At 47.6% G+C, this 14,141-nt stretch overlaps 1 protein-coding gene across 1 annotated transcript in view; it reads right to left on the bottom strand.

The window, feature by feature from the left end:
* The window catches only part of MDH1B (malate dehydrogenase 1B), a 194,541-nt gene that overhangs the window by 128,750 nt on the left and 51,650 nt on the right, over positions 1-14,141 (bottom strand). Inside the window, exon 4 of the mRNA XM_069615573.1 lies at positions 9,295-9,437. Coding sequence (XP_069471674.1) covers positions 9,295-9,437 — 143 coding nt within the window. The remainder of the gene's footprint in view (positions 1-9,294; positions 9,438-14,141) is intronic.

Genomic DNA, 14,141 nt, shown 5'->3' with positions numbered 1-14,141 from the left:
GGAGATTTACTGTGATGAAGGAGAAGCAATGTGATAAAAGAAAGGATTGTGGTGAGGGAGTAGAACAATGATGAAGGAGGACTGTGATGAAGGGGAAGAAGGACTATGGCAAAGGCGACAGACTATGATGAAAGAATGCAATGAATGAGGAGAGTGGCAAAGCATTGAGATGATGTGGAGAAGAGGGACTGTGATGGAGTGTGATGAAGGACAAGAACTGTGATGAAGTATTGTAAAAGATGACTGATGGAGAAGAGCTGTAATGAAGGAGAGGAACTGTGATGAAAGACTGTGATAAAGGGGAAGAATTTCCTGTGACAAAGGAGTGATTTAAAAAATGAAGGAGTATGGGGGGCGTGGCTTGGAGAGCCATTGATGTGGTCGCTCCTCTGAGGCCGCCCGTGGGATGCCCGCTGCCGCCGTCGAATTCCGGCAGTTCTAAGCAGGGTTCCGCGTCGCCAATGCCATCTAAAGCGACCGGAACCGACATGGCACAACCTGGCTAAACATAGCCTTCGACCGAGGAGGCGTTCTACCAGAATTTAGCAGCTGAACTTCTCCCCCGTCTTCGACCGAAGAAACCAAGATGGCCGCCAAGCCGGAACCAAGCAGCTCACGCCGCACTCGGCGGTAGCGGGATCCTGGAACACCAAAGAGCTGGAGAAGGGGAGCGGTACTTAAAACAGATTCATCCGATTCGTACCAAGGCGACCCGGAACACACCGGGTTGCTGCCTCGGCGGCTATGGCTTACATACACCCTGAGGGACCAAGAGAGCTGGCTTCCACCCCCCGCCCCCCCGCTACGCAGAACGAGTCGGGACCCCCGTGGCCATCTTGCATCATCCCCGACGGAGACCCTCTCCCCATACCAACGTTTCCTGGGGTGCCCCTGCCCACTCACCCAGATCTGGTCCAGAGCGGGGGCCAAGGGGGCGAATCTCCCCAACTGCAGCCTCCCGCCGTCCTAGGCCTCGCTGCTACTCTCTTAATTAAGACCGCCTGACACGAGCAGCATGTCGAGGCAGACGAAAGTGAGCAAGGGCACAGATATGTGCCATGTTCACGGCTCCAGAGAAACCCAAGAAACAGGATCCTCCTAAACTGACCCCACAGAAGCCACAAGAGGATAGGGGTGCTCTCGCCACCAAAGGAGACCTGATAGCCTTCATGGCGGACATCAAATCGGAGTTCCGCGCCTGCCTCTCGGAACTCACCGCTAAAGTTGACCAAACGGATCAGAGGGTCACAGAACTCGAACAGAGGTTCGGAGAGATCGAGGTCCATTCCCAGGATCACGCTACCACACTGGGGGAAATGCAAAAATCTATTGATTCCCTACATCACAAATACGAGATCCTGGAGTTCAAACATGAAGACCTTGAAAATAGGGCACGTCGCAATAACCTCCGCATTTGGGGCATCCGGGCCTCCATCCCCGACAACAAGCTAGCGGACTACGTGGGAAGTTTCTTTGAGGCTTTAATCCCGGATCTGGACAAATCCCAGCTCCTGCTGGACCGGACCCACAGACTCCGCCCGCGCCGTGGGACAGATTCAGACCCCCCTCCAGATGTGATTACCAGGGTCCACTTCTTTACGACGAAAGAGGCAATATCAGCGATCAGTCGCCAAGGAGATGAGATCACTTTTCAGAGCGCTCCACTTCAAATCTACCAGGATTACTCACTCTCCAGAAAAGAAGAGCACTTCGGCCTCTGACATTGTTCCTCCAGGAACAACAGATCCGTTACAGATGGCTGTTTCCGACAGCTCTCCAGTTCACATATAATGGCACCCTACGCCGAATCAGCCACTTGGAAGATGCTGAGAAAATCGTACTTCCGACCTCACCCCGAGATCCTTCCACGCCAATCCCAGAGGGGACCGAAGACTCTGGACCGATTCCCTCTCCAAACCCCAAACGCACGTCTTGGTCGTCGACCCAGCGGAACAACAGAAAGAGATGAACGGGGACGCTTCCACGGTCCCAGGCTCCGTCAGCAAGTAAGCCGGGACACAGATACCCCTGCTTGAAGCAGGACCCACCACCTAGATTGCAACCTTGAACACGGTGGCGGCGGGCCACACCCATGGTTCATACCCACTCCAAGGATACTTTCCATCTCATGTTCCTTGGAAACCCACAGTACTCGATACGTGATGGGACAGTTGGCCCTGTTGGCCTTAGGTATGACCGTACTGACAATGTCGGTCTACCTCCCTGTTAAAGTTGCGGCCCCCCGTTGGGGCTCCACGTTAAAACCTCAAGTGCAGGATGATACCAAGAGTTTCCCTAACAGACATGGCAGTTGAACCACCATCCCATGACCCCCCCCAACCCAAGGAACGGAGAGTGAGCCTTCAGAGGACCTTCAGTCGCTTCGGATCCTCTCCCTGAATGTTAATGGCCTGAACTCCCCCAACAAGCGAAAGGCAATTCTACTGAAACTTCGCGAAGAAGATGCAGCGATAGTTATGCTTCACGAGACCCACCTGCTGCCGGCAGACGTATCCCGCCTTCGATCCTGGCTATTCCCGCTCCAATTCTTCGCCTCTGGCACAAGTAAAAAAGGAGGTACGGCGATTCTCTTCAGGAAAGACTTGAACCCACAGATTCTGGAAACGAAAATATGCCCAGAAGGCCTATTTACAGCGATTAAATGCCTCCTGATGGGAGACTTATATACCCTCATCTCAGTATACGCTCCCAACACTGGACAGTCACACTTCTATGACGCCTTGGGCACATCTCTCGCTAGCTTTGTGGAGGGCCAAACAATTGTCGGCGGGGATTTCAATGGGGTTCCCGAACCCACCAAAGACCGATCACACCCCCCAACCCCAGGCGACTTCGCCCAAGCACTCAGCCTCCTTCGATTCTTCAGGACTCTGGAGATAATAGACTCAGGGCGGGTGTTTCACCCTGACGAAAAAGATTTCTCCTTTTACTCTTTTGTCCATCGCACCTTCTCAAGGATCGACCTGTTCCTGATCTCCCCGCATACATTCCCCTCAGTCAAAAAGGTCACCATCGGCACAAGAGCGATTTCCGACCATGCCCCAGTACTCCTGGAACTCCAGGTTCATAACCCTAACCCCAACATCCTGCGTAAATGGATGCTGTACGACCCGATCCTCAACGACATGGCCACCAGAGACAAGATCGCAACAGGAATAAGAAACTTCTTTGATGAAAACCCAGCCTCAGACACCTCATTAGTGAACAACTGGGATGCCATGAAGGAAGCAATCAGGGGCTCCCTGATAGCCCAAGGTGCGGCCTACCATCGAGATAGGCGTCAGACCCGGACGGCCCTAGAGAACGAACTAAGAGAGGCCGAGGCACTTCATAAGGAGAAAGGCTGGTCCCCCAAAACACAACGGATCATCCGTACGGCACGGAAAAAACTGGAAGCCCACTATGCGGAACAAACCGCCCAACTAATGGCGAAGGCCAAACAGTCATATTACGCGAAGGGCAACAAGGCGAACAAGTTCCTGGTGGCCAAACTAGCCAAGCAGAGACGCATCAACGCAATCATAGGCCTGCGTGATGCCAACGGGGTCACACTATACTCAGAGCCCGAGAAGCAACGCTTCGCAATAGATTACTTGGCCCAAATCATGAAGGCAACCCCACGAAACCTATCACAACAGAAGGAATACCTGCAGCAGGCAGAAGTGCCCCGGCTCTCCGACGCAACGAGAGACGAACTGGAGGAGCCCATCACAGGGGAGGAAATTGAGGAGGCCATCAAATCACTCAAAACACGGGCCCCCGGCCCGGATGGCTTCTCAACCAGGTTCTATAAACTATTCAGAGCACAACTGACCCCCCATCTAGCTACCCTATTCAACTCCTTCAGGGAAACGGGGGCGGTGACCCCATTGATGCAGGAATCAACCACCATCCTCCTGCCCAAACCTGGAAAAGACCCAAGAAGCATAACCTCCTACAGACCAATCGCACTCTTAAATATCGATGCGAACATATACTCAAAAATTCTGGCAACCCGTTTGAACCGCATCTTGCCGAAGATCATCCACCCCGACCAGGCTGGTTTTATCCTACACCGGACAGCAGGTGACAACATCCGGAGAACCCTGAACCTGGTGGACCTCGCCTCCCGGAACTCCCAAAAACTAGTCTTGGTGGCTCTCGACGCAGCTAAGGCTTTTGATAGGGTGGATTGGACGTTTATGAGACACACCCTAGGGGCCTTCGGCTTCGGACCAGCTTTCCAAACGATGGTTCTAGCTAACTATGATTGCCCTAAAACAAGCCTGAGGATCAACGGCCACAACTCGGCCCCAATCCCCTTATCATGCGGAACCCGGCAAGGCTGTCCACTGTCGCCCTTGCTCTTTGCACTCACCATGGAGCCCTTCGCACAAAAAATTAGGCAGAATGACCAAATCAAAGGCATACAAAGTGGCCCCACACACCATAAACTTGCCCTATACGCGGATGACATTTTGCTTACGATATCGGAGGCCCACTCATCCCTCGAACACGCGTTACGCAAAATCACCAGCTATGGCGAAGTCTCAGGCCTCACCATAAACTTGGATAAATCATCCGCCTTGGGTATTGGCCTCACCCCAGCAGAACGAGAACCGTTGACTAAGATGTGCCCAATAACATGGGAAAAGAGCGCCATCCCCTATTTGGGGGTCTACATCCCAGCTGACCCAAGGGAGACATACAAAGCCAACTTTCCCTGACTCCTCAAAGAACTGGAAGGCGACTTGAAGCGCTGAGAGACCCAAGAGATCTCACTGCTCGGGCGCATCACTGCATGCAAGATGAACCTCCTTCCGAGATTCCTATACACATGCGCCTCACTACCAGTGGCAATCCCCACGCCAACTCTCCAAGGGATCCAGAGGAAAATGCTGAACTTTATCTGGAGAGGTAAGAAAGCGAGAATCCCTCTCAGAACTATGCTGGGGAGTTCCAAATTGGGAGGGCTGGGGGTCCCAGACCTACAGGCCTACAGAGTGGCAGCCCAACTGGCCCGGGTCCAGGCCTGGCAAAATACGACAAACCGCCCCAGATGGGTGGAGCTGGAACAATCACGGGCACCCCTACCCCGGCGATTTCTACCACATATCCCGCCCCCCCTCAGGACCCATTGGGGAGAGCTCCTGCTATCAACTAAACACACCCTTAGTACTTAGGACTGGGCGCTAAAAGGAAAGGGAGTGCCAAGAGGACTGAGCCCACGTTCCCCTGTCTTTCATAACCCAATGTTCACACCGGGTACGAATCCTCGCAATTTTCGTAACTGGATCCAAGGTGGGCTGGAGACCATAGACCAGCTGTATATGGGGGAGAGACCTCTCACATTCGCCCAAAGCAAGGAGAAGTTCCAACTCCAGGAACGGGATAGATTCACATATATCCAACTACGCCACTGGTGCTCGCATCCCCAAACCTTGCAAGCAGCAACACGCCCTCCTACTGCCCTAGAACTCACCCTGGGAGACCTTCCAACCCGCGGCAGTGTATCCACCCTGTACAGACGCTTTCTAAGCGACTTCCTGACCACAAGAACCCGATGCATGGCCCAATGGGAAGCGGACCTGGGTCACCCGATAGAGGATCAAACCTGGGTTGACATATGGACCAGAACACATACCTCGTCCACCTGCATCACCAATAGGGAATTTGCGTATAAGGTCACGCTGCGGTGGTACTATTCGACCCTCAGACTTCGCCATATGAACCCCCAGGTGGACCACTCTTGCTGGAGAGGATGCGGCCACCCAGGCTCTTTCTTCCACATGTGGTGGGACGGCCCGAAGATCCAACCATTCTGGAAAGCTTGCCTAGGGTCCATCTCACAAATTACTGGAACAACGATTCCCCTGGAACCAGAACCGATCTTGCTGGGTGGTCCAATCCCCGGGACCTACCCTCGCTCTGGACCCAGAGCGAAACTACTAACTCACTGCCTACTAGCAGGGAAAACGGTAGTGGCCCGAACCTGGAAAACCCCGGAAGGCCCCCACATAGCCCAATGGTGGACCAAACTTTGGGACATTCTGATAGCAGAGAAGGTGACAGCAGCACAAGCGGGAACTCTACATCGCTTCCAGAACATCTGGGCCCCAGTGCTGGAATTCGACCAGCGCTTTCCCGCCCTTACCTACAAACCCACCAGGGCCCACTGGATCTTAAAAAACCAGGAGAGCCCGGAGGAAGACACATAGGCGCTGAGGCTCAATCCGGACTGCCCGGGAGGGAGGAGCCCGCCTACAGGGCCTATGGGACGGATGGACCAGGGGGAGGGAGGAGGGAGAAGACGCAGGGGGGATAAAGGACTGGGGTTCAACATGCCTATATAACCACTGCATATAATGTCTGTACTTATCATTCTGCCTTGATTTAAAATAAACGAAGTTAAAAAAAAAAAAATGAAGGAGTATGTTGAAGAGGAATGAATGAGATGAAAGTGGTCTGTGAAGAACTGTGACAAAGGAGAAGAGTGATGACAAAGGACTGAGAAGAAAGAGGAAGGAGGGTTGTAAAGAAGCAAATTGATGAAGAGGTCTGTGACAAAGCAAAAGGTCTGTGCTATAGGACTCAGATGAAGAAGAAGGAATATGATGAAGGAGAAGGGTTTTGCCGATGGACTGATGAAAGAGAAGGAATGAGTTGAAGGGGAAGAACTGCAAGAAAGGAGGACTGTGATGAAGTAGGAGGACTATGGGAAAGGACTGTGAGGAAGGAGAAGGACAGTGATGATGAGCTGTGATGAAGGACTGTAAAAAAAAGAAGGACTGTGAAAGAGAAAGGCGGCAATGAAAGAAATGGGCTGCATTAAAGGAGAAGGACTTTCACCAAGGACACTTGTATGAGGGCTGTGATGAAGGACTTATGAAGTAAAAGAATTGTGACGAAGGAGGACTGCGTCAAAGGATTTAAGGACTGTGAAGAAGGAGAAGGACTATGACAAAGGAGAAGGACTATTATGAAGAACTGTGCTGGAGGAGAAACACTGAGACCAAGGACTGTGGTGAAGGAATAGGATGGTGATGAAGGACTATGATGAAAGAAAAGGGCTATGACAAAGGAGGGCTGTGAAGAAGGAGGAGGAAGGACTGTGACAAAGTTCTGTAATGAAGGAGAAAGACTGTGATGAACGTGAAGGTATCTGAGGGAGGACAGTGTTGAAGGACTGTGATGAAGTAGAAGGACTATGATGTAGGACAACGAGTGTGAAGAAGGACCACAACAAAGGAGAAGGACTGTAACAAAGGACTGTGGACAAGGAAAGGGACTGTGACCAAGGAGAGGGACCTTGACAAAGCCTGACTGTGACTAAGGAAAAGGAAGGACTGTGAAGGAAAAAGACTGATGAAAGAGAAGGACTGTAACAAAGGCGGATGGCAATGACAGGGTCTGTTACAAATGAGTATGGAGGACTGTGAACAAGGGCTGTGAGGAAGTATAAGCACTGTGGCCAAGCACTGGCAAAGTAGGAGGATTGTGACAAAGGCCTGAGGCAAAGGAAAAGGACTGCTTCTCAACACCCTTTATCTTCTCTCTCTTCTCTGTAGCAATGGGTTGGCCACCAGGTGGCCCTTGTACGTGACAAAAACAGCAAGACACTAATTAAGCATGAAAACCAGAAAGGAAAAAAAGAACCAAATTGCAAAGAATTCTTGCAACACTCTGAAAGCCTATATACAGATGACTACACTGTCAAAGCTGGTTTTGCAAACTGGGACCAAAATTGATTAGGAGGCGGGTCTCAACACTATATGCCAGAATTGATAGTATAAAACACTTTTTCATGCTGACTGTGCCCAGAGAAAATCATGTAGCCTCTCTAAAAAATATTTGTGAGCCTTGCCCAGTATGCATAGATAAAATCCGGTGCCCCAACTCAACAATGCATGTCTGTGCAGCTGTCGTGTTGTTCTCTGTAGTCAAAGAATATGAAAATTGGCCTGGCCCGTGTATCAGGTCCTCTTTGTGAATAAGGTGATCTGTGTATTTGAATGCAAGTAAAAAGAGCGCCTCTTCTGTGCTTTTTTTGTTTGCTTGACTTTTTGAAGATCTAGTGCATTGCTTTTTTAAACACTTACCTTATCTCTGGTCGCCCTCTCAGTTCAACTTCTCCTCGGGCTCGTGCAGTTCTGTGCTCACAGGGAAGCAGGGATGGTAGTAGACCGACAACTTCCTACCTGAGTCCGGCCCTCATAGGTGGCACAGGAGGCCATGAGAGCTCATATTTGGATCCCCAGCATGCATGTTCCTGAACATGCCAGTGCTTTAAACCCAACACCTTTAGTGTTTCATAAGGCCAGAGCACAATGGAACCATCTGTTACCTGCAAGGACAAACCCCGGAAAACGTCGCATGTGGGGAGGTGCAATGTTGAACATAGGGCCCTGCAATGACACCTGGCCCAACAGGCACATGGTGTTGATGTCATGCAGAGCGAGTTACCTGACAGGTTTACTGGTAGTGAACACTCTGCTTGACAGTATGGTGCAATAGTGATGGATACAAGCCGGAGAACTGTTTGAAAGAGAACAGAAGATACCAAACTACACACGTTTGAGGGAAATGTAGTGGTGTCTTGTACATGATGCAGGGGCATTGCCCAAACACAGGTCATGTATGGGTTGCCACAGCCTGCAAAGACTGATTGTAAGAAGCAATCAATTTTCAGGGAATAGTTGAGTTCCCGGTCGGGTGTTAGGGAGAAGACATGAATTAGGATGAAATAAGACCACTCTTTTGTTTTACTTTATGGCATCTCCAGCCACTAGCATTAAAATAACCTCAATGGTGACTAAACATCATGATAGATGTAATTCTAAAAATTAGAGGTCTGGTGATACCAGATTAAAGACAGATTCAAATCCTTTAGTCTATTTTATTATATTTTTATAAGAACAACATATTTTGCCCCACTCATTTTTTATGCCATGGAGATTCACAAAATCAATTACATCTTACATGCTAATAAAAGGATTAAAATAAATGAAAAAGCACAGTACTTCTAACCAGGAAGAGACATTGTCCTGCAACCCTAACATCTGAGATCTAGAAGATTTGTATGCTATTATAAAAGAAGAACAATTATAAATCAGGCCAAATTGCTAAGGGTTCGAGCCACTGCCTTGGAAATGATCACGTCCACATGTTAAACACGAATAAAACAACTCAGAATCAGAACAAGTACTTGGTGACAACACAATTACAAACAAACAACACATGACTCAGTATATTGTTCCTGTAAGATATTTGACTGAAAATATCAGAGTGGCATACCTTGTTATCCACACCTGTAAAGGGTTAACCAGGCGTTGAAGCTCTTCCTCCTCTTTCTGAATTTCTATGTGGGTTATCAGATTCTCCTCACCAATCTTCAACATGAGATCGGTCATCATGTTGGAGGTGTTGAAGTAATAATGCTGGAACACCAAAGAGAAAAACCATGTGATAAGAAAGGATGAACCTGATGTAATAAGCATCACCTCATTGAATAAATAAGCCCTTCCGGTTGGGGCTTTACTGGGTCAGGTAATGCCTGGGGCCAGTTTCGATCGGGACTTAACGTGAGCCCAATGAATCACCGGAACCAGTAAAGCCCATGCCTAGAGGTGTTTATTGCTATTAACACTCGCCAGTATTAATTGTTTTTAGTGGGGTACAAAACAACAACCAAGGATGGCCACCATGATGATGGGAGAAAGGAACTACAATTAGTCCCTTCTCCCATTCCATAGCAGCCACTCCAATGGTGGGGAAGCACCAGACCACAGAGTGCTCCAGGCGCCGGCGAGGGACATGGCAGCTTCAGGTAATTGGGGCAGGGTTTGGAGTGGGTGGGAGTGAACTGGCAGGTGGAAAGTGGGATGTAAGGGAGGACTTATCTGGTTATCGGTGGGGAACATGGTAGCCTACCACTGCTCGGGGGAACTTGGAATGCAGGATTTACCATGATATAAAGCCTACATTCCGCTCCCCGATTGGCTGGGAGCCTGTCCTCCCCACCTCCTCTTTCTGGGGTGCTGATAATGAAGAAAGCAGCATTGGTATAAGCAGGTCAGAGAGCCCTCTTAACAGAATATGCAGTATTACATGTGTTGATAAAACAATGGCAAAAAGCTGTTAGCATAAAAGGTAAATCTGCTAGGTATATGGTATATGCCTACTCATCTTTTCATTATGAAAAGATCTTGTAATATCTTCCATACAATATTTAGCAATATGACATCATATGAAACATATACAACAGGTATTTGTACTTTAGTATGTCTTAGTGGTTACATTTCACACTTCCAGTGGGACTCATTCCCTCCATTGCTCATGTGATGGGTACTGAATTAGGTTTCCTACAGCTTAGTGATTATAAAGCAGGACTTCCTCAGTACCTGGTCAATTGTAGGATGTAAAGCGTTCCATATAGTTTGCATGGTACTTTTTTCGAGCTGGTGAGATAAAGTCCCATTGGTGAAACTGTGAAGTGCGATGAGAGGGACTTTGGTGATCTGTGAAGTCACGCACTAAATGATGCCAACCCCAGAGCAGCATACTGGGAATCCCACAGGACTACTCCCCGATCCCCAATGGACAGAAAGAATATAACCGTGGACACTTAACCACATTCTGATAGCAAGCTTACTTCTTTTTTGCAGCAAATGAAGAGCCTGTAAATTAACCCAAGCAACTGTCCAGTCCTCTCTTGAGGACTCATATGCAAGGGAGACACTGTGGCAGAATCAGGCAGCCACACTGACAGGGCTGCCTGGTTTCAAAATGGCAGCCCCAATTTGTATGTCGCTCAGCGATACAGATACTAATTCTCGCACCTAGAAACACTTGTGTACAGGCGCGTTAGAAATCTCATATCAGACTAGTGCCTTCTCGTGGTGAGGAAGTGTGACACCCCTCACCAATCCCACAGCGAAGCCAATGTCCAAACACACGTGACCCCAATGCTGCCCTTCAGTTACTCGCAGGAAAGAGATATAAAAGGATGTTGGAGAAATCACAGGGTGTAGAGGTCTGGATGTAGAGAATCAGACAGTTGATTGTGCTGCGCTTGTTCCAAGTTGCTTTATTCACCCCATTTCATTGCAGGATAAGCCAGTATTATGATAAGTAGGACAATGGGTTGTATTGCAGTGAAAACCAACAGGACACAATGTCGCATCCAGCTCCCAGGCACCAACTAATTTTCACAGAACATTAGCCCAGGCAGCATTCTCTACATTCCGCTCAGTATCATTCAGCCATAATACTTGCTTGCATCATCACTGACTCACAGGACACAACACGGGGTGTGAGAGTTACGAGTCAAGGAGTCAAGAAGATAGCATGAATTTGTGTGGAGGGAGCGAGAAGGAAAAAGGAGAGTGAAGGAAAAGGAAGGTGTTGAGGAGTGTGTGAGGAGCCAGGAATGAGACACGGACACAGAGAGGACATAGTTTTGGCTATGGATGTTTATTTCAAACACAAAGGGGTTGGAAAAGGCCTCACTGTCCCTACTCTAAGAGGTATTTCCCTACCTAATCCCAAACTAAGGGTCTGTCCAATGTCAAGAGTCCAAAGCAAAATGTCCTGTGTCCAAAGTTCTAATGTGGCCCTCGTATTCCAAAAATAATCTCTACTGTGAAAAGTGTAATGTCTTGGCCTCCAAAAGTGTACAAAAATGTTCAAGAAGAAAGAGGTAATTCTCAACACAAAAGGTTCCCAATTGGATGGCTTTTACAGATCCAGGGGATTGATCCCTTCCCCAGGTTTTCCTCTTCAAGATGTCCGAGATCCTAAGGATAGGAGCCTTCCTAGACTTTTCTGTTTAGCAAAAATGTTTAACAAACAACTTGGCTGTCAGTCTTAATTTCGTAGGATACCTGGTGTATTCTCTTGCCAGGTTTCTTCCCCTCTTTAATATAATTTCAACATAGTCTTTGGCTATTCCTGATGTATCCTTATATCAGGACTTCCTCATGTGATTTACTTTGCACACTTGCCAACTTGAATCTGCCTGGTATACTCTCCAGCCAGGGCTTTCTCACGTGCTTCACTGGACACACTTGCAAACTTGACAATATCTTGTATTAATTCTGTTATTTCTCTTGTGATGAATCCAGTGGAGTCATCACTGATACCCCGGCGGTGACCTCCTCCCATGTGGCCAGCAGGTGGTTATATGAGGGAGGACCACATGGGAGGGGACAACTGCTGGTGGAGGTAGTGACTCCATCAGAAGAGACGTGGTATTCTCTCTTTCTGCTGAAGAAAACCTTAGAATACCCACATTTCTACTGGCATACTGTCAACCTAGTTAAAATTCCATTTATACTTCAAACATTCACAACACACATATAGCATCTCCTGTTTCTGATGTTTCTTTATATAAAACATTTGAACAACATCATTTGAGAAATCCAATAACATCTATGGACGTCAGCTCCCAATAAAGCCTGGAGTACTGAGACAAAGAAGAGGAGGGAGGAGTTGATGCACACTAAGCACACTGTTGAGAAAGCTGCAATTAAAAATCTTTTTTGATACAGATGAAAAATTTGAGTCCAGCGAGTCTGAAGGTGATACGTTGGAAATGAGACCAAAGAGTAACTGTGATCCTCAGACACAAAACTTCATCTTGAACCTCTTCGAGAATGAGGTACTAGCTGACCTAAAGCAGATCAACTACATATCTACAACACCTTGTAATGTGAGGAAATGCCAATTGGACCACATTGAGGCACTTGCTAAAGATGAAGATTTAACCATAAAACCAGCGGATAAAGGAGGTGCCATTGTGATCATGGACACGGCAAAATATACACAGAAATGTTTGGAGCTACTGGAAGATGGCACCACCTACAACAGACTAGATTGTGACCCTATCATCAGTATAAGATCAGTTATAGAGGAACTAGTGGAGGAAGCATACACCAATGAATGGATCAGCAGCAAAACCTGTGAGTTCCTTATTAATCAACACCCCATTACACCAGTCTTTTACGGACTTCCGAAGATCCATAAAAACCAAAATGATCTACCACTAAGACCCATAGTGTCAGGAACTGATAGCATATTTGACCCCCTGGCTATATACATTGACTGTTTGTTACAACCACTCATCCAAGATATACCAACATACTTGAAGGACACAACAGACTTCCTCAACTGCATCTACGAGATCTCAGCTTTAAGCCAAGACTGCACACTGTTCAGTTTGGATGTGTGCAGCCTGTACACCTCACTCCCCCATACAGAAGGTATAGAAGCAGTAGAATGTTTACTACTTGATTCACGAGCTACAAGAGGCGATCCACAATTTATAATGCAACTTTTAAATCTGATACTCAATAACAACGACTTTAGGTTTCAAGGCAAATTTTACCTCCAAACAACCGGGCCGTCAATGGGGTCAGCAATGGCCCCAGTCTATGCTAACACCTTTATGTACAAGTTTGCGCGGACCTTTGTACTAGACAAACCAGAATGGGCAATTAAGATCATTATGTGGAAACGATTTATAGATGACATTTTTGGGATATGGTGTGGCACACCAGAGGAACTAACAGCATTTTTTAATTATCTGAATACAGTACACCAGAGCATCAAATTCACCATGGAAATAGGAGCTCCCGCTTTCCATTTCTTAGATGTTTGCTTGGAAATCAAGGACAATATCATCACCACAAATGTGTACCAAAAGCCAACAGTAGTAAATAATCTTTTACACTTCACAAGCTTTCACCCCAAATCAATGCGAGATAGTTTACCTTACAGTCAGATCTTGAGGCTCAAGAGGATCATCTCGGACCCAGCAGGTCTGGACACAGAATGTACCAAACTACTGGACAAATTTGAAAAAAAAGGATACCCAACGTCTGTGCTAGAAGAAGCTAAATCAAGATCCTTGAATAAAAGTAAAGAACATCTACTGACACCCAAGATTAAGGATAAGACAACACCACTACTCTACATATCGAAATATTCCAGGCAAAGTTTTCAAGTTGGCAGAGCAATAAAGAAACATTGGAGTACTTTACAAAGTGATCCACTGCTCAAAAGATTGTTTCCGAAACCACCAATGATGGCTTTTAAGAGAGGTATGAATCTAAGAGACAAATTGGTTAGAGCAGAGAAAATGC

This window comes from Ambystoma mexicanum, chromosome 9, assembly GCF_040938575.1.
Source record: "Ambystoma mexicanum isolate Mex_15411 chromosome 9, UKY_AmexF1_1, whole genome shotgun sequence".
In the NCBI taxonomy this organism is placed as follows: domain Eukaryota; kingdom Metazoa; phylum Chordata; class Amphibia; order Caudata; family Ambystomatidae; genus Ambystoma; species Ambystoma mexicanum.
This window is presented reverse-complemented; position numbering and strand designations above follow the sequence as displayed.